At 44.6% G+C, this 20,396-nt stretch overlaps 1 protein-coding gene across 1 annotated transcript; it reads left to right on the forward strand.

Moving 5' to 3' along the window:
• The first annotated feature begins 415 nt into the window (after positions 1 to 415).
• RHEB (Ras homolog, mTORC1 binding) lies at positions 416 to 20,302 on the forward strand. Its single transcript, XM_073677723.1, has 8 exons — positions 416 to 774; positions 8,581 to 8,652; positions 12,305 to 12,372; positions 13,710 to 13,792; positions 14,467 to 14,523; positions 14,597 to 14,644; positions 14,940 to 15,021; positions 19,736 to 20,302. The coding sequence occupies exons 1-8, from the start codon at positions 723 to 725 to the stop codon at positions 19,826 to 19,828; spliced, it is 555 nt and encodes a 184-aa protein (XP_073533824.1). The 5' UTR covers positions 416 to 722; the 3' UTR covers positions 19,829 to 20,302.
• The last annotated feature ends 94 nt before the right edge of the window (positions 20,303 to 20,396 follow it).

A 20,396-nucleotide genomic window follows, 5' to 3' on the forward strand; every position in this document is an offset into this window, starting at 1 on the left:
TTCTGGGAAGAAAATGAGAAATGTCCTGGTGCTGAAAGGGTTAACACAGCAGTAAACTATGAAGTGTCACACTGGACTCAGAGCCATACAAGTAACGTGCAGTGAGTGCCCGGAAACCCATGGTCACCTTCACCACGGCACCCGGCCCTGACACTCCTGCCGCAGACACACGATGGTGTCTCTACCTGTGGAGCCATTTTGTCGGAGCCTTCTCCCATGCGCGCAGTGCATCACGGTCTCCACAAACATGTCCGCGCCGCCGTCATTCACCTCCACGTTTCAGAAGGCAACCACGTGAGCAGTCACGTAGCCCCGCCCCTAACATTTCAGGATCCTGTCAGAAAGGCACAGTCAGTGGCCAATAGAAGTGCCGTGCTAGATGTACGCTCCGCCCCCTGCCACAAGTCTCCACCAATCACACGCCTCACCGCCACAGCGCTCGGCCTGGGATGACGCAGCGAGTATTTTCCGGACAGCCGGGAGGGCGGGCAGAATAATAAAAACAAATCCGTGCCGAGGACGAAGAAGGCGGGATATAAAGCCGAGCTGACGCCTTGACGTCTACGCGCAGCAGCAGCTAAGCGAGGCCGTGGGCGGGAGTGAGTGCAGGCTCCACACCGGTGAAGTTCAGCGTGTGCTCGCAGCGCCTCTCCTTCAGCAGCAGTCGGTGGATGCAGCGCCTTCGGGTCTGAACCAAAGGCAAAACAGTGGAGGCGCCAAAGATGCCGCAGCCCAAGTCGCGGAAGATCGCAATCCTCGGGTACCGCTCCGTGGGTGAGTGCGGGGCTGGTACACGTGTCCTGGCTGTGCGGAGCCCGGGGGAGCTGTGACCTTTAGCCCCGCGCACTGCTGACCCCCATTCACCAGCACGGGAGTCACGTGTCTCTGCTAGTCCTTGGGCTGGCTGCCCCTTCCTGTGCTGTGGTCGCCGCTGCTGGAGCCCCCTACAGTCTCAGGGGCTGCAGTGGCAGCTTTTTGTGTCCCTCAACTGATGGCCCACTAGTGGAGTCCTCACTGGCCAAGCTGAGGGGTAACACTGTCAAGGCTGTGCCTGCACCTGACCCTCACCCCCACTTTGCCCCCTGGCTGTGCCTGCACCTGACCCTCACCCCCCCCTTTGCCCCCTGGCTGTGCCTGCACCTGACCCTCACCCCCCCCTCCCCCTTTGCCCCCTGGCTGTGCCTGCACCTGACCCTCACCCCCCCCCCCCCCCTTTGCCCCTGGCTGTGCCTGCACCTGACCCTCACACCCCCCCCCCCCCCCCTTTGCCCCCTGGCTGTGCCTGCACCTGACCCTCACACCCCCCCCCCCCCCTTTGCCCCCTGGCTGTGCCTGCACCTGACCCTCACACCCCCCCCCCCCCCCCTTTGCCCCCTGGCTGTGCCTGCACCTGACCCTCACACCCCCCCCCCCCTTTGCCCCCTGGCTGTGCCTGCACCTGACCCTCACACCCCCCCCCCCCCTTTGCCCCCTGGCTGTGCCTGCACCTGACCCTCACACCCCCCCCCCCCCCCCCCTTTGCCCCCTGGCTGTGCCTGCACCTGACCCTCACACCCCCCCCCCCCCCCCCTTTGCCTCCTGGCTGTGCCTGCACCTGACCCTCACACCCCCCCCCCCCCCCCTTTGCCCCCTGGCTGTGCCTGCACCTGACCCTCACACCCCCCCCCCCCCCCTTTGCCCCCTGGCTGTGCCTGCACCTGACCCTCACACCCCCCCCCCCCCCCCTTTGCCCCCTGGCTGTGCCTGCACCTGACCCTCACACCCCCCCCCCCCCTTTGCCCCCTGGCTGTGCCTGCACCTGACCCTCACACCCCCCCCCCCCCTTGCCCCCTGGCTGTGCCTGCACCTGACCCTCACACCCCCCCCCCCCCCTTTGCCCCCTGGCTGTGCCTGCACCTGACCCTCACACCCCCCCCCCCCCCCCTTTGCCCCCTGGCTGTGCCTGCACCTGACTGATCTACCTTGTTTGTGTTAGATGCCTATCATCAGAGACCCCCACCAGTGCTCTGTCCTCCCTTTTGCCTGGTGGCTCCTGCCACTTGCAGTGATACCCAGCTGCCCTGCATGTGTGCCCAATGCACCAGCCTCAGGAGGGGAGCTCTACTAGGTGCTAATGGCACATGTGCACAGTCAGAGCAGCTCATGATCAGTATACTTGAATTGGGCAGAGTGATTTGTGGGCCTCTGGCTTCTCGGCCCAGTCAGTAGTCTAGTCTCTTGCTGGACTGAAGACCCCTGAATCTCTTATCTTGCCGGACTCCCAGCTTCTGATTAGCCAACTGGCTCAATATCATCTGTGCGTCACACCATGTTGTTGTGCCAGCCCGGCTAACCAAAAGCTGTGCTGTCCTGCAAGGTAAGAGATCTGTGAACCAGTGGATAGTCTTGCCAGTCGATCTGCCCATTTCTAATATATATCACCTGTTCCAGATTAGGGCACGAACAAGCAAACTGCATCAGAAGAGGAGACTTACTAGAAGTCGGTGACCTCAGGGTTGGTAGCCAAGCCTGACTTGGTATATATGGTATGGGCAGAGGTGGGTTTTGTGTGGTTTTGTTTTTTGTTTTTTTTTAAAAAAAAAAAATCCAGCCTTATTTTTTTCTATTGACATTTAGCAGTTCAGTAGGTAAGATGTCAGGCGGATGAGAATAGGACTTGCTCTGACAAATGTCAGCCACACAGATTTGTTACCAGTGCTGTATGTTCTATTGATGGCTGTGAATGTAGCTGTACTGGGATGCTACAGATGGTGGAGGGTTTGCTTCAGTATATCGGAAGGACACACGGGGCTCAGATGCCAGGGTAAGATGTTATAGAGAACTTGCTGCATGCAGATTTAGTAATCCTGGGTGCCACGTGTGGTAAAGAGGGGTAATAACTGGGTTTTATAGTTTGTGTAGAATATACCTTAAGGTGGTGCCCCAAATTGCTATGGTGTATTTACTCTGATGGTTGAGATATGATGGTAGAGACCCCTTTGGTCTCAGAACTGCAGTGCCTGCTTACCAATCCCAATCACCAGGTAGTGACAAATGCCATTGCTCAACTTGGCTACAGTAAAGCTGAATTACTCTTGGTTTCCCCACTTGAATGTGTGAAAAGCTGAGGGAATTGACAGGCTGCAGATATGGTAAAAATAAGCAGCATGAGACTTTACTTGACATGTGAATTGGCTCTAAAGGGAGGTGCTTCAGCCAGTAACAGTCTCTAACAGTTTGCCATTCTGTGATTTTTTTTTTATTTATTTTTTGATAACCAAGTCTACCTAAACTTAGCAAGGGGACTGATCTGTGAAGTAGAACACCTGTAAGGACATTGAAAACCGGGCATAAGTAACATAGCTGCAAAAAAGATCAGGCCGGCCCTGCCAAGTGTATCTCTGGGGCCTCCCACTGACGGCTCTGCACACAAATAATAAATACTACCATATTTACAGGTCTCCAAAATCACTGCCTGCAGTACATAATACACGAATGGGGAGGTTGTAGGGATAAAGTTCTGCAAGAAAACCACTTTCTCTTATGACTGATACTAATGATGTCATACACCATTACCTGTAATTGGGAGTCCACTTTCCCTTTAGGTGACCGTCATTTCAGTGCATCTTATGGTTTGGATTCCCCCCCCCCCCACAACAATTTGGGGCTCTTACATGGGTGTGAACCTAGTCTAACAATTTAACCAATTAGCTTTCAGTGATGTAGGAGACATTAGTTACTTGATCTGTATGTCTGAATAACTTCCAAGTGATCAGCTTAAAAAAAGCGAATTCTAGGGATTGACAGTATACACTTCTTGGCACCCTACTGATCAGCTGATGGGAAGCACATGGGACACTTTCCATAGTGTCTCAAGCACCTCCAAGTACTGACAGTAGTTGCTGTGCCTGGTAATGCAGCCTTGGAGGCTGTCTAGGAGTATATGGACCTATTGCTAGAATGGGTCATAAATGTCAGATTAATAGCAGTGGTGGTCTGATTCCTACAGTGTAGAGGGTCAGAAAAGCACAGCTCTACATTGTAATGGTAGCTCCCAGATCGTCTCCTTGCACCCCCTTCCCCACCCATCCAAATTTAAAGGTACCTGCTCTCTGGGCTGGGTTCAGATTAGTGTTTCAGTCCCCTTGTGGTAACCTTTGTCCTTGCAGAGAGCGACCTGTTAAGCACGTCACGGTGAGGAGACTTTTAAAGCCGCAATGCTCCTCTGGGAAATATGCAAGTTGTCTCATCGGAGAGGAAGAGGACCAGAACTCTAATGCCACCTATAGGAAGATGCAATCCTAAAAGTCAATATCGACCCTTTAACAAACTTGGTCACATGACTTGGGATATAAGCCAGAAACTCAATTTGCAGACACTGTTTCAGGGTACTGCCCCTTGTCAGTGTAAAGTGAGAGCTCTGGTTTGGCTGGATGAGATATCAGACTGGTATACAAGGGGTAACATTTCTACTTGCAGAGTCCCTTTGTGGCTCACATTCCCTGAGCTGGATTTACAGCCTCATGGGCATATATGCTGCAGTTGGGGTTAGAAAAACTTATGGTCGGTACAAGCATTGCAGTCTGTATACAGACCTTTGAAGCCCAGACCCTGCCATGAAGTGTCAAACATTTATAATAGTGAGGTCAGACACTTCTATTGCAGAGTAATTGCTTGCAGAAGCGTTCATCCCACTGAAACTATAGAGCCCAATAAAATCCATCAAGTCAATGGGATCTGTCCAATATAGTGGTATTGGTCATAGTGGCTTTATAAACTTGTCTCCATTATTCAAGATCCATGCTTCACATTTATGGGTTTTATGTTGCGTGGTTGTTTCTAGATGTTCGGAAAGCTTTTAATTTCTCCAGTGGCTGCCTCCTATCGCTATTAAGCACAACAGAATAGCCACTTGCCTTAGGGTACGTTCCCACAATCAGTGTTTGTTCAGGCTTTCATGCAGTTGCATTTCCATGTGAATCCTGCACCTTAGTTCACTTGCATTTTTGTCTCTTTAGATTATATGTGCAAAAATATAGGAGGATATCATCACTTTTTTATATATCTATTCCATATCTGAGATGTGTAGCACATCCACAAAAAAATTTTTTGCCAAGGTTTTCTGGGTAGATTTGGTTCTATATTGAGGGTGCTGGATTCCAAAATCCCATTACTTTTGATGAATTGGTTTTAGCTTTTGAGAATTCATCCATGCAAATGCATCCCCCCCCCCCCATGCAAAGTGTGTGACAAATGCAATAGAATTGGACTCTCTTGATTCTTTAGCCCCTGTCAGACTAAGCGAGATCGCTAGCGAGATCGCTGCTGAGTCACAAGTTTTTTGACGCCACAGCGACCTCAGTAGCAATCTCGCTACGCTGGACACTTAGCAGCGACCAGGCCCCTGCTGTGAGATCGCTGGTCGTGTCGGAAAGGTCTGGACATTTCTTTGATCGTTGAGGCCCCGCTGGGTAGCGTGTATCGGTGTGTTTGACACCTTACCAACGACCTTGTTGACGACTTGGACACAGAAACAATAGGCGTGCATCGTTATACAGATCGTTACGGGTCGCCGGATCGCTGCTGCGTCGTTGGGAAGATCTGACTGTTTGACATCTCACTAGCGACGCAGCAACGATCCCTGACAGGTCGTATCGTTGTCGGGATCGCTGTAGCGTCGCTTAGTGTGACGGGGCCTTTTAACAGTGTCTTGGGTAATGAAATATCCCATATAATTCAGTTTGTAGGCTTTCAGTGCTGCAAAGGTGACTTTGAAGCCAGAATCCTACTGTAATTAACAGATCTCAAACTAGAGCCAATTTGGCAAAACCAAAGTTGTATTCTTACATTGGCACCATAAACTTGATATAAAATAGTTGTCACCAAAATCACTGTATACTAATGTAATACCAGTGCATGTGTAGTTTACTGCACTTGTATTAACCAAATAAATGAGAAATGCCATGTTCCTCTTTATTTTTGATAACCAGCCAAGGTAAAGCTGACAGCTGCAGGCTTAAATTATCAGGCTGTGGAGGTCCATGACTATTGGGCCCTTCCCAGCTTAAATACAAGCCCACAGCAGCCACACAATTGGTACATCACATAGGTTTAAACCAGGCTAAACACCTGCGTAAATGCATCTAATGCAAGTCCATGGGGAAATTCTGCACAGAAGACTGTTCCCGCAAGAGACATCGACATGGTGCAGCTCGGAAACCTGCAAGACAGGTGAATTTGCACAGCATAAAAAGTAGTGGGCATAGGATTTCTATAAATCCCATCCTTTGTGCTTGTACTGCACAGCATTTTGGATGCTGCAAAAATATGCTGAATCCAGAACGTTAGTATTACTAATCATGGGCACACAGCCTTAGTGATTGGATTTATGCTCCGTATACAAGTGACATCTAGCAGAGGAGCTGGTTCTAGTAATGACTAGGGCTATGTTGTGTATTTGCTGCATGTTTTATGCAGAGCTATGAGACTTAAGAAATCTCATGTCCCCCCCCCCCCCCCTCCTCCTCCCCCAGCCATAGAAAGCAATGAGTAAGTGCAAAAAAGTTGACTTTTTTTTTTTTTTTTTTTTTGGATGTGAAACCCATAACCCCCCCCAATAAGTTTCAATCAAGACTTCTTGGTGTGCTCAGTTGTTAGTACAGTTTTTAATAAGTTGGTGTCATAGGTGAAAGGTATAGTTAAATGTTTGGCCCCGCTGTGACGTGCCTAGACTTGGTTTGAATAGTCATTCTGTGCTGATGGTCCCTTAAGAACCTGTCTGGTGCTATTGCTCTTTGGAGAAAGAATTGTCATGTAACATACCGTTTTGGAGAAGTTTGTGGACTCATTTCTGATGCTTTAAGTGAAGTTAAGGCCAACTTGCACTGGCAGACTATGGGCGTTAATATTGGTCTATAACAAGCTGAAGTTCTGTCATGTAAAGGTGTTGTTGGGGACTTGCATATTGATGGCCAGGGCATCAGTGTAAAGTCCCACACAATGCCTTTAACTCACTTTTGACTATCTGCTTTTCAAAATGAGCCTTCAAAATTAATTTTACTTGTTAAATGGACTTATTTAGATGTAATGTGGAGGACAAACTGCACTATAAACTCTGCCTAGTACTACTGCATGGGCAGTGTTTGTACATGTCCATAGGCCATATGGAAGTGATTCCCTCATGCATGACTAGGGATGTCATCCAGGTCTATTGATTAGTGCATGTGGTGTTTTTTTTTTTCCCTTTAACCATCTCTGTACCCTTCAGTTTGAGAACCTTCCACAGAACATTGGTAATTCCACGTTGTCATGTTTCCTGAACATAAAGGCTGCAGATGACATTCCAGGTCACATTGCTGATCCTGGTCTGGAAACATCACTGCAGTACTCCGGTGACCCCATGGCTCGCAGGCATTCTGTTATGCAGTTTTGTAATGCTGACCTCTCCCACATCAACTAGTCCATCCAGGACACTTTCTACATGTTACATTAAACACATGTACTTTGGAGAACACTTCTATGCCATTTACCGCACAGAACAAAATCCAGGGAAGCTCAGGCTTTAATTGTTAGGTCTGGATAGCGCACTTCCCATATTGGGACATAACACTTTTGTAAACCCTACCTCGAAATGCCAAGAACTTTTAGAAAGTGGCTGATGACACATCTCTATTTCTGACATTGACTTCACACTGTCAATTGTCAGAAAGCTGCTTCAATGTCTCACCAGGATGGGTCTGAAGTGCCTCACTGGAATCCCCTACCGATCAGCACAATGGTGGTCCTGAGTCTTTGGCTCACTTGGTGAACATGTGGTGTGCTATTCATACTCCCACCTTGTGCAGTATAGAGGAATATGGGATTTGGAACTGGTATCTCAAGATTAGTTGAACCCTTAGTGGTCAGGTTTGTATCCTTCCCCTATCCTAGATGGATGTCAGATGTACAATGTATGAAAACCTCTCTAAAAGGTTCTTGGTGTTTGGGAAGGCTACGTGTGTTGGTGGTGAGTGATAACAAACTAGAGGGGGCTGGCTGGGGGCACTACCTGCTTTGACTATGGAGGGTGAGAACAAAGCTTTACGTGATCTCTAGACCTAGCTCACTTTCCCAGTTTAGCATCTCCTGGGTATATAGTATCTTGCCAGCATCTAATCCTGGAAATCATTAGTTCAGGCCTCTATTACAAACTTGATCTATTGATCCCAGTCAGGGCTATGACCACTGCTATAACTTGTTTCTGTCCTCCAGATAGCTGTAGGCTGAACTTTGTTTTATTAAAATGCAGTGCTGTCTTTATAGTTGATTGATCCGTATGTTGCCTATTATTGAGCTGTCCTAAAGCCTCACTGGTCAAAAATGGCACTCTGCATACTGAGCTGTGGTGTATAGACTCGGTGGGGGCATCAAAACCTACACTCCCACCCACCCCCCCCCCCCCCCCCCCCCCCCCACACACACACACACACACACACACACACACACACACACACACGTAACACTATGCATGCCTAGAGAATATAGAAACGTTTACATAGTACTAAATCAATCTAGTGAACGTCCCTTTTTTATAATACAACTTTTTTTTTTTCTTTTTTTCAGGGAAGTCTTCACTCACCATTCAGTTTGTTGAAGGACAGTTTGTGGACGCTTATGACCCAACTATTGAAAACAGTAAGTGACCCGTGAGATTTAAATTTGTGGAAGAATTAAAAAATATAAAGTTTCACTAAACGCAAAATCTAATAGTTCAAGTGACAAACTTGTCAGGGCTAGCTAATGTAAAAATCACCTTGTGCAGGCTCCCATGTAAAATATCAGTATGTCTATGGAGTGTGGGAGGAAACCCATATAAACCCAGCACTGCAAGGCTACACTGCTGGGCACTGAGTTATCCTGCTGCTGTCTAGAGGTTGCTGGCAGATGGGCTCACAATCTGTGCAGGCTAAGATCTTCAAATGTATAGTTTTAGTCTATGGAGCTGGAATTCATTATTTGCATTTCTCTCCAAAAAGTGGTCATTTCTGCACCTACATACCCCTAGTATACATTGAGGGCTGATAGGTTTTTTTTTTTTTTTGTTCTGTAAATCTGTTGCTGCTCCTTTGTAACTATTTTACTCAAATGAGTATTCTGTCCTGTATAATGGATATTGCAGCTGAATGAAATTGCCACTCCTGAGACTTATTTAAACCTGTATTTGTATGAAAGTCTCCAACGCCACAAATGTCAACCTTTTGATTGTCTTAGTGCCACTCCTGGTTTTTGCCTACAAACACTGATGCAAGGTCCTTGCATGTGAATAAGCCCTTGTAGTGAGGGGCACTGGGGCTGAACAGCATGTTGTTAGACCCTTTGACCTCCCGGATCTTGTATTATTCCATGCTCTGCTTTCAGCCACCTGGCTGTTCTCCATACGCCGTGCAATAAAAAGGAAAATGCTAAACTTGGGTCCGTTTCATTATCAGAACTCCTGGCTTCTCGAACATCGCCTGGAAACTGGAGTAGATTAGAGGGCACTTTGATAATTAATTGTTCATGGGTTAGTCCAGCTTTAGTTGTGTTCAAACGTAAAATTAACAAAGGGGAAAAAAAATTGTTTGAGAACCTAGTACAGACTTATGGCTGAAGTGATATGTTCTCCCCACCATATTAAGTATCATATCCGTCTCTACCCCCACCACATCATGCCATGTTGCTCTGAAACTGTGTATTAGACAGACAAACATGGATCTCTTCATTGCTCGGCTGAACATGCATCAATGTTTAAAGCATAACTTTATTTGAACAAAATTCTAAAACCATAACAATAAAAACCAGAATGCTGTATAGGGGGTGCTGAAAAGATCAGAAACGGTACAGACAAAATCTAAGAATATATACTACACAAGTGGTCCTACTGTAATCTCTCAAAAGGCAGGGCTACACAGCTTGGGAATACATGAACCACCTCAAACACGGGTATAAATACAAAATACATGGAAGAGGGTATATTTCAATGAGACAAGGTATCAGAATCCACTATACACCTATGTATCTCTCCTGCCCTACCTATGCCAAAGGGACAGTCCTAAATAAAAATGTGTTACCTGTATAAAGGGATGACTCAAGGAAGCAGTGGGATGTGTTCCGTGTTTCGCTGCTACCTTCTTCTGGGGGGGACGTGTATTACTTGCTACCTGGTGTAAACCCACTCTGTTGTGCCTCCCCAACCGGCTAGTTTAGTCTGACTTGTACAAACATTCCAGCAGATTGAACAAACAAGTGATTATCTGATTCATTTTGGCCCATCAGTCTTTTGTGGCTGATTACTGCCTTAAGGCTGTGTGCCCACGATACGTTTTTTTTTTTTTAAGCGTTTCCACAACAGCAGAAACACTTAAACTCATGGTAGAAGGCCTGCCATGTTCCCCAATGATCCGCATATGCTGCAGAAATTTCCGCTGTGGGTTACCATTGTGGAAAACTCGGCACTACCAATTATTTTGCAGAAGCGCTGCGTTTCTGCCACCATTGACTTGCATTGGACCGCATGGAATGCGCATCACTGGATCTGTACATGCGGTATCCAAATGTTTCAGTGTGCAGATGGTACCTGGGTGTGGAGGAGAGGAGACTCTCCTCTGGACCCAGGTACCATAGAACCTGTAAAAAAATATATATAAATATATAATATAAATATATAATATATATAAATAATATTACACACCTACCTACCTTCTGATGGCCCCCGGTCTCCTTGTCTTCACTTGCCGGCAGTTCGCGGTGGACTGAAGGACCTGCGCTGACGTCAGTCATGTGACGGCAGGTCCTTCAGTGTAGTGTACCACAAGCTACCGGCAAGGGAGGACTGAGCGAAGCAAGACTGCGGGGGCCATCGGAAGATAAGTATAGATTTATTTTATTTCTTACCATTATTTAAGGTCGCACTATGTAAATCCATGCCGTCTGCATGGATTTATATAGTGTGACCAAGTTGTCAAGCACTTTCCAAGTGATGCTAATCGCTTGGGAAGCGCTTGTCAACCCACATGCGGAAATGCAAGTGAAGAACACTTCACATCCACATGTCCCTGGCAGGAAAAAAACACATGTACAATCCGCAGGGAGATGCAGAAACACTCAGGAAAAAATCCAGTGCATTTCTGCATCGTGGTCACATAAAGCAAAACCTACAAAAGACAAAAATATATCTCATACCCTACCATCATTATATATAAATGTAAAGCAAAGTTGCATAATAAATATAGGGCACTTAGTGAACTATTTTTGATCAAAAAAAGTATACAAGCCGTCCCACCAGCGGCAAGGTGACCCTAAATTGGGACGGTACCTATACTGTCTATATTAAAAACCTTACTGTATATCAAAGTCGAAGTAATGCATATAAAAGGGTAGACAAATGGGACCGGGTCCCAACTCCAGACCACCCAGGCCCGTGGTAAGCTACATATATACTAATCAGCTCAACAAAGGTTGTCTTTTGTAGGTTTTGCTTCTTTTTGCTAGTGTGAACATGCTCCTATTTCTTGCATGTCTACCATCTTAGACCTCAGTTCACATTGCTTGGTTTTTTATCGTGGTCACATAGCCTAACAGATCCTAGCTGTCTACCCTAATGGCTGTGGTTTAGCTCTGCTCCAGGCAGCAGAATCTGAGGAAACTACAGCAAGCATCCCCTGGAGGCAGAGACTTTCATACATTTTGTACACTTGCATAAACCACCTGATGGTCTGTCTGCACTAATTGAATGGACCACAATACACAATTAACTGTAAACTATAAAATGTTTGCATTTTTACTGCTCAGTTGAAGTCTGCCCACTACTGTAACAATGACCTATCCTAAGGAGAGGGCAATGTCTGATCTGTGGGTGTGCAACCAGCTGTTCTCAGTGCTGCCGTAAGTTAGAGCTGCTCAGTCTACGGATAGTGGCCTCAGCCAGGTACTGCACATCCACTATTGATTTGAGTAGGGAGAGAATGTACAGTACCTGGCTGTGGCCACTATCTGTAGACTGAGCAGCTCTGTAACTGAACAGCTGTTTTTTTGGGGTGCTGGGTGCCGCCTATCAGATGCTAATCTGTCTGAATGTTCAATATTTCTGACTTAAGTAGTGGACAGCCCCTTTACCTTGTTTATATATAACTATATATAGAATCAAATAGCAACTTCAGGCTACAATGGCAACACTGAGGCTAAAGGGAGGTGAGCAAAAAACCCTCTAGCCGTGATGGTCATGATGGAAACTGAGGCTTTGCAATCTGATTTCCTGAGGTAATGTCTACTGCTTGCCACTGATCTCCCTCTTATATTATTTTTTTAGCATTTACAAAACAGATATCTGTGAACGGCCAAGATTACCAGCTTCAACTTGTGGATACTGCTGGACAAGTGAGTATAGAATTGTCATTGGGAATCATGCTTCATAGGATGTGGTTTGAAGAGGTTCTTGGGAGGACAATTACCCCATAGCTCTACATCCAAAGACTTGTACCACTTCTGAAGAGATCCAATGCACCCCTCATAAGAAATGGGAGTGTAGAAGATGTATACAAATCAGGTTGGAGGTGCACTGGTGGCATTTGTTTGTACTTGAAAGAAGCATATGCCTTCTAAGCTTTCTCATATCATAAATGGCACATAAGATCTGTACAGTAATGGTGTCATATTAATAAATATATATATATTATATAATTATTTTTTTTTTAATGAAGGAAAGATCCACACAACCAAAATCCTACTTCTGTATTTGTTTTAAATGGAGAAACTGACTGCTCCCATTTATTCTCTCCATGTCTGGGCAATATTTCATTAAGGCCCAACCCTCCCCTATTCTCTCCCCTTCCAAGGGTTATAACTTAACTTCTGTCCCCACTCTCTTTACCAAACGTACGAGAATTTGCCCCTTATCCCATTTTCAAGTGTTTTTGAGGAAGGTGGATGATTTGAAGTCTTGATTAGCAGAGCAAAGCCTTCACGTTGCATTCTAGAAAGCTGAAGGGAGCAGATGTCTGATCTTGCTGTTTCTATGCTGCTGAGAATGGCTGCTAGCAGTATTTAAAAAGCTTAAACTGCAACGATCTGAGCTAGCTCTGTTTGCTCCAGCCCTCCCTACCTCATATTGGGATGTTTAAGATTAACATTAGCAATTTATTCTTGGGGTTTCAGAACTGGAATATTCTGGTTTGAAGCGATGCGTAGAAAAGTTTGTCCCATTTTCAAAGCTTTGTTTTCCCATCCTAAAATGTATGGAGGCTTTTTGCACTGCCCAGCAAAATTTTTTTATTTATTTTTTTTTGTTTCCCTTTGGTAAATGTTAATTCCCTGGTGCAAGTTATTTAAAAAAAAAAAACCCTGCTCTGTACATTCCCTTTGCCGAGTCTACATCACAGCTTGCATTGGATGCTGCGCTGTTGACACTACTTGAGTCAATCAGTGACCTCAGCTCCTCTGAATGGGATGTTCCCATGTAGAATAAATGCGGAGACTCACCGGTGGACCTGGGAAAGGCGAGTACAGAGACCTTTGTTTCTCAGGATGAACACTCGCTGAAAGAACAGCCCCTTAAGTCACGTCTAACGTTCAATAGTGTGGAACAGGTTGATCTCTTGGATCCACTGCACTGTTACTCGTTACTATGGAAACAGTTGTCCTGTCTTACTGCCTGAATTCATGTGAAACCTATTAAACTATATGCATATGTGATATTTTTGTAAATTGTTTTCTAGGATGAATTTTCCATTATTCCTCAGACGTACTCCATAGACATTAATGGATACATTCTCGTATACTCCGTTACCTCCATCAAAAGGTATATTCTCTAAAGGGTGGCTTTATAGCAATGTGCTGCAGATATTGAAGAAATGTGATCTGTGTAGCTGCAGTCAGGTGCAGTAGAGTCTGTAACTTGGTTCCATATACAAGGGGTGTTCACCCAACTCTGTCCTCGAGCCACTAACGGGTCATGTTTTCAGGATTTCCTTAGTATTGCACAGGTGATGGAATTATCACATGGGTAATACTAAGGAAATCCTGAAAACATGACCTGTTGGTTCTTGAGGAACATGGCAACTACTAACATGACCAACACAGACAGATGTCACAACAGTGCAATCAAGGCAGTGATATGTGAAGTATTTTGGGAACACATGCCACTCTTGGTTTACGCCTTACAGTACTAGAAGTCTGAAACTATGTACCTTTATTGAACCCGCAGTCAGGTAAAACAGAAGTTTCTTTGACAAATTAAAAAACAAACTGCTATAAAATGAGGTCAAATCACAAAACTTTAGTCTTGGTTACTATTCCAAAGACAACTAGTTGCCATACTCCTGTTGGCTGTCATGCTTCAGTGATCTTTTATTGTCATGTCAGTCTAGTACAGGACAAGAAGTCCTAGCGCACTTTCTAGACAAGCTTTCCATGAGTGACCTGTGAAGTTCCCCATTATCGCATGTATTTTAATGTATGCTGTTTCTCTTCTAGCTTTGAAGTGATTAAAGTTATTCATGAAAAATTGTTGGACATGGTGGGGAAAGTCCAGTAAGTTGTATTGTTTTCTTAAAATCCAAGACCGCATGTGTGATCGCCTCCTCTAACCACACCTCTCTTGCAGGGTTCCTATAATGTTGGTTGGAAACAAGAAAGACTTGCACATGGAAAGGTTTGTGACATCTGTGGCTCATGTTATGTCCTAAAGTCAGTATGTGGTCCAGCTATATTTCTCTATAGTCTGCCCATAGCAGCAATACTAGTACTTAATCACTTACAGTTCTATCCTTTCCAGAAAAGCTTAGGACTTTTTTTTTAATATTTGACTTGCATGGATACTAAGGCTAGATCTTCTGGATATGGACCTTATAACCTTAACTTTGACTATTGTGTGGTTTTGTTTTTTGCATGCTGACTTCTTAAACAGTCATAACACTTAATGCTATGTCCTTGATTGTGTTTTGCAGAGTGATCAGCTATGAAGAAGGTAAAGCCTTAGCAGAGTCCTGGAATGCAGCCTTCTTGGAATCTTCAGCTAAAGAAAATCAGGTCTGTTTTCTGGGTTTCCAGACTTTATGCTGAAGGATGTTAGACTTATAGGTGTCTTCTGTAGTGGAGATTGGTTTCCCTCGTATCTATAGTAATGAAGATCAGGGCACTTTATACATCTTTTTATTATCAATTGACCAAACCTCAACTTGCAATGGCTTGGGCTTGTCACTACATGCTGACTAATATTAACCACTTCGCGCCAGAGCCTGTTTTTTTGCCTTCATGACCGGGCCAATTTTTTCAATTCTGACCACTGTCACTTTATGAGGTAATTACTCTGGAACGCTTCAACGGATCCCCCTGATTGAGATTGTGTTTTTTTTTGTGACATATTGCACTTCATGATAGTGGTAAAATTTCTTTGATATCACTTGCGTTTGATTGTGAAAAAATCAGAAATTTGGCAAAAATTTTGAAAATTTTGCAATTTTCAAACTTTGAATTTTCATGCCCTTAAATCAGAGAGATATATCACACAAAATAGTTAATAAATAACATTGCCCACATGTCTACTTCACATCAGCACAATTTTGGAACCAAAATTTTTTTCTGTTAGGAAGCTATAAGGGTTAAAAGTTGACCAGCGATTTCTCATTTTTACAACAAAATTTACAAAAACATTTTTTTAGGGACCACATCTTATTTGAAGTGACTTTGAGGAGCCTTTATGACAGAAAATACCCAAAAGTGATACCATTCTAAAAACTGTACCCCTCAAGGTGCTCAAAACCACATTCAAGAAGTTTATTAACCCTTCAGGTGCTTCACAGGAATTTTTGGAATGTGGAAGAAAACAATGAACATTTAACTTTTTTTCACAAAACTGCTACTTTAACCTCAAATTTTTAATTTTCACAAGGGCAGCCAGAAAAAATGGACCCCAAAATGTGTTGTGTAATTTCTCCTGAGCACGCTGATACCCCATATGTGGTGCAAAGCCACTGTTTGGGTGCACGGCATGGCTTGGAAGGTAAGGAGCGCCATTTGACTTTTGGAATGGAAATTTGACTGGAATGGATAGCGGATGCCATGTTGCATTTGGAGAGCCCTAGAGGTGCCTAAACAGAGGAAACCCACAACAAGTGACCGAATTTTACAATCTACTCCTCTGTATAAATTAATCTAGTGGTGGGAAAATAAGTAGATAGGTAAATGGTCACTAAACCCATAGATGAATTCCCACAGAGGTGTAATTTCTATAATGGGGTCACTTCAGGGGGGATTATGCTGTTCTGGCACTTTTCAGAGTACCAGAACTAAAGAATCCCCCCTGAAGTGACCCCATTTTGGAAATGACACCCCTCTGGGAATTCATCTATGGGTTTAGTGACCATTTTAACTCAATGGATGATTTCCAGAAACAAGCATGCAATGGAAGGTTTAGATTCTGGAGAACCCCCCCTGGAAATTAAGTGAGCTCTACTCGAATGTGTCATTCACTAAATGAACCAAATGTTTGAATGACAAATTGGGATACATTTTTACAGTTTAAAAACGTGGTTCTGTGTGGTAGATTTTAAAGCAGTCAGTGACGCATAAGGCTGGCAATGATGGGCATTGTGGGCAATAGTAGCTGGTATCACGCCTCATTCCTCTCTTAGTACATACACGACATCTTTTCTGGGGGTTCCTTCTTGTTTCCGTTGCTGGAATAAGTGCAATAAAATGTCGCTCAGTGAGTCTTTTCACATCCTCAGATTCTAATGGATGAGCGGGGCTAACACTTTGAAAGACAAGATTTTCAATTACCTTTTCTTGATGATCAAGAAAAGGATCTGAATTTCCTGCTTTTTTGTACAACACAAAAGAATTGTATGTGGCCACCTGAAACAAACAAATAACCAACTTTTTATACCAGGTATAGGACTTTCTTGATACGTGGTATGGCTGTAGAACCTGGTCTGCAAGGTCCACACCCCCCATGTGTTTGTTGTAGTCAATGACTGACACAGGTTTTTGCTTCGGAGTGGTGGATCCTAGTTCTACAGTGGCCCTTGTGGCATCTGTGTGGATCGAGCTGAGGACAAAAATATCCCTCTTATCCCTATATTTCAGGGCAAGCAGCTCTCCGTTGCATACAGCCCCTGACTGCCCCTTTTGAAACTTTTGGTTGACCAATGGTTGTGGAAACCCCTGACAGTTTTTACAGATGGTCCCACAAGCCCCGATGTTGTGTTCAACCAGACTTTTAAATAGGGGTATGCTGGTGTAATAATTGTCCACATATAGACTGTAGCCTTTTTGAAAAAATGGACTTATCAGCTCCCAAACAATTTTTCCAGATGTCCCCAGATAAGTAGGGCATCCTGGTGGGTTTAGTTGGCTATCTTTCCCCTCATATATGCGGAAAGCGGATGTGTATCCGGTTGAACTTTCGCACATTTTATAGATCTTTATTCCAAACCTTGCCCTTTTAGATGGGATAAATTGCTTGAGGTGCAGTCTTCCTTTGAATTTTACAAGGGACTCGTCTATAGAAATATTTTGTGTTGGGGTGTAGAGGCTTAAGAATTTTTCTGACAAATTTTCAATGATGGGTCTAATTTTATATAACCTGTCATGTTCTGGGGCATTTCTGGGCAGGCATTGACTATTGTTAAAATGCCAAAACCACATGAGCATTTCATAACGGGTCCTAGGCAGAATGACAAACATAGGGGTGGCTTGAACAGGGTGGTTGGACCAGTAGGATCGAATGCTCGGTTTTTTAACAAGCCCCATGGCAAATGTAAGTCCTAAAAAATTTTTTATTTCTGGGACATTAGTTGGTGTCCATAAATTTGCCCTAGCATAGTAAGATCGGGGATTCTGGCTTATGAATTGGGACGCGTATAAACTTGTTTGCACGACAATATGCTCTAGCAAGCTGTCTGTAAAAAAACAAATTTAAAAAATGAATTGGTCCAAAATCTTCCACCTCCACATTTATACCAGGAGTGGCGTTGAAATCAGGGCTGAATGGAGCAGCCGAATCTGAAGCCTCCCATCTGGGAAATGCTATATCATGTGGCAACGCCCCTTGTACACTGGCGTGCGCCAATTCACTAGTAGCAGGGACAGCGCTTGTACTGGGCAGTGTTCCCTGATTTGGAGACGTTTCTTCAGTAGCGCTATTTGCCCCTATTGCTGTACTGGTCCTTGGGCTTGAGGATGGAACAGAATCACTGCTCATTTCTGGGCTCTCAGTGTCTCCGCTACTAAAGCCCTCAAAATCCATATCTCCATCTGAGATTGCGCTGTCATCAGTGTCAGAACACAGCAGGGCATACACCTCCTCTGCGGTATAAGTCTGACGGGCCATTTTATTTTTATATTTTTGGACCGGACTGGTGTGACAGGACCGGACTAACCCTAACTCTTACTTTCTTTTTTATTTTTTTTTTTTTTACTTTCAGTGGCAAGGCTGACAGCTCTTGTCACACTGTTTCTCCTCTGCTCTCTCACTGAGATCGGAGGAGAAACTGCATTTATCAGGCACATCGCCCGGGAAAGTTTGTTGCTAAAACAAACTTCCCTGGTGATCTCTCTGATTGGCTGGTGTGACGCTGACATCATCGAGACCTGAGCCAATCAGGTCTCGATGATGTCAGAGGTCACAGCACCGGGATCCCCGCCGCTGACAGGTATGTGGGGGGTCCCGATCGCCGACCACCAGCTGTCCCTATCTTTTAAATGCCGCGATCGCTATGGATCGCGGCATCTAGAAGATTGGATCAGGTCCCCATGATGTTAACCTGTTCCTATCAGGTCCCCATGATGCCACATGTCAGAGCTATCGCTCTGAACCGGTACCGCAGCGCTAGCAGGACCCTGGGGGTCCTGAGTGCTGCGGGACCACCCACCGTTTTTAAACATCGGCGCTGCACAGAGCCCAGGCAGCGCAGACGTTTATGTGCAGTGGGCGGTCCTGAACCAGTTAAATGAGACTTTTTGTATAATGAGATGCATATGATGGATTATGTATTGACTACTCATAAATAATATTGGGCTGGGAGCTAAGGTCATAGGAGTGTAATGACTACAGCTTTAGGTTCCTCGTCAATATTCTGTTTACAGCTACACTGATGTGATTCTGGTTTTCATGCCAAGTTTCACAATGGGAAACAAGCAAATGTTTGGAGTCATATAACTGACTAATTTGGCCATGTGCAGTGATGTGTCATGACAGAGCAGTCAAAATGGTGGTCTAGCAGTATATCCATATGGGATCTGCATTTTTAACTATCTAAACATTCCCATCATGGCTGTGTATGTGGCAATTATGACATCGACTGATCACATGTTCAAGTCCTAATCAGTCAATCGATTGTGCTATACTCGGCAATATTGGTGTGAATAGCATAAATCACTCTTGTATGACCTCCAGCCAGAAGCTGGCATTCACAGGGGTACAGTCATGACAGTCAGGTCTTCAGCAGACCACCAGCTGTCATGGCCACTTGTCAACGAACCACCGTCACATAAGGGTGTTGATGGGGCACAGAATGATGCACCCCCAGTGCACTATAAATGCTGCTGTCAGATTGACAGCAGCATGTAACAAGTTAACAGCACTGCTCATCTGCTGCTGTTAGATGTAGATGATGGCTGGGAAAGATGTATTCATATCCTATTGACTCTCAAGCACAAGTTGCCATGTTGAAACCTGCCATATAATTGCATCTCTTCTAAATTGTATTTTTAGGCTAAGTTTGTAACTCTTGTTTTCCAGACTGCTGTTGATGTTTTTAAAAGAATAATTTTGGAAGCAGAAAAAATCGATGGTGTAGGTTCACAAGGGAAGTCGTCCTGCTCCTTAATGTAATTCCACTACTCAAGCTGCGGACACTGGGAATATATTCTACTTGAATAAGCAAACTGCCTGTTCTACTTCAAAACTAGGCTTTTCTGTTAACTATTCCCCTCCCAGCAGATGTTAATGCTAGTAATGCCTTGTAACATTTTCTGGGACTGGAGAGTTTACACGGATGTTAAAATAGGGATGGTCACAGCCGCCTTTTCTGTTTCTTTTTTTGTTTTACTTTTTTTATTCAATTATCTGAAAATCTGACTTCTGTGCAGATGCCTATCATCTTCAATCACACACTTTCAATTTGTATATCATATTTCTTAATATTATGGCCAACACTTTTACTGGCATTAACTTCAGTGTAGTTTGTTTATAATGTAATCACTAATGATACTATTGTTACATTGCCCTTTACTTACCCAGGCTTGAACGTCAGTGTTTCTTTCATTGTTCAGTGTAAACTTGTAAATAAAACTGCTGCAGACCTTGTGTTCATGTCTTCTGTCATTTTTAACATATGGGAAACCAGACTAAATCATGGCAATCTATTTTCTTCTAGAGGAGAACATACACCTTGACAAGT

The sequence above is a fragment of the Phyllobates terribilis genome, unplaced genomic scaffold (assembly GCF_046119375.1).
Source record: "Phyllobates terribilis strain yellow unplaced genomic scaffold, ASM4611937v1 Scaffold_4__5_contigs__length_816908805, whole genome shotgun sequence".
Classification (NCBI taxonomy): domain Eukaryota; kingdom Metazoa; phylum Chordata; class Amphibia; order Anura; family Dendrobatidae; genus Phyllobates; species Phyllobates terribilis.

What these genes read in the sequence shown, in the direction of transcription:
- RHEB (XM_073677723.1), top strand. Translation starts at nt 723, where the DNA reads ATGCCGCAGCCCAAGTCGCGGAAGATCGCAATCCTCGGGTACCGCTCC. An exon ending in TTGTGGATACTGCTGGACAA is followed by an intron (nt 12,373 to 13,709) that starts GTGAGTATAGAA and finishes ATTGTTTTCTAG; the next exon opens with GATGAATTTTCCATTATTCC. An exon ending in AAAGACTTGCACATGGAAAG is followed by an intron (nt 14,645 to 14,939) that starts GTTTGTGACATC and finishes TGTGTTTTGCAG; the next exon opens with AGTGATCAGCTATGAAGAAG.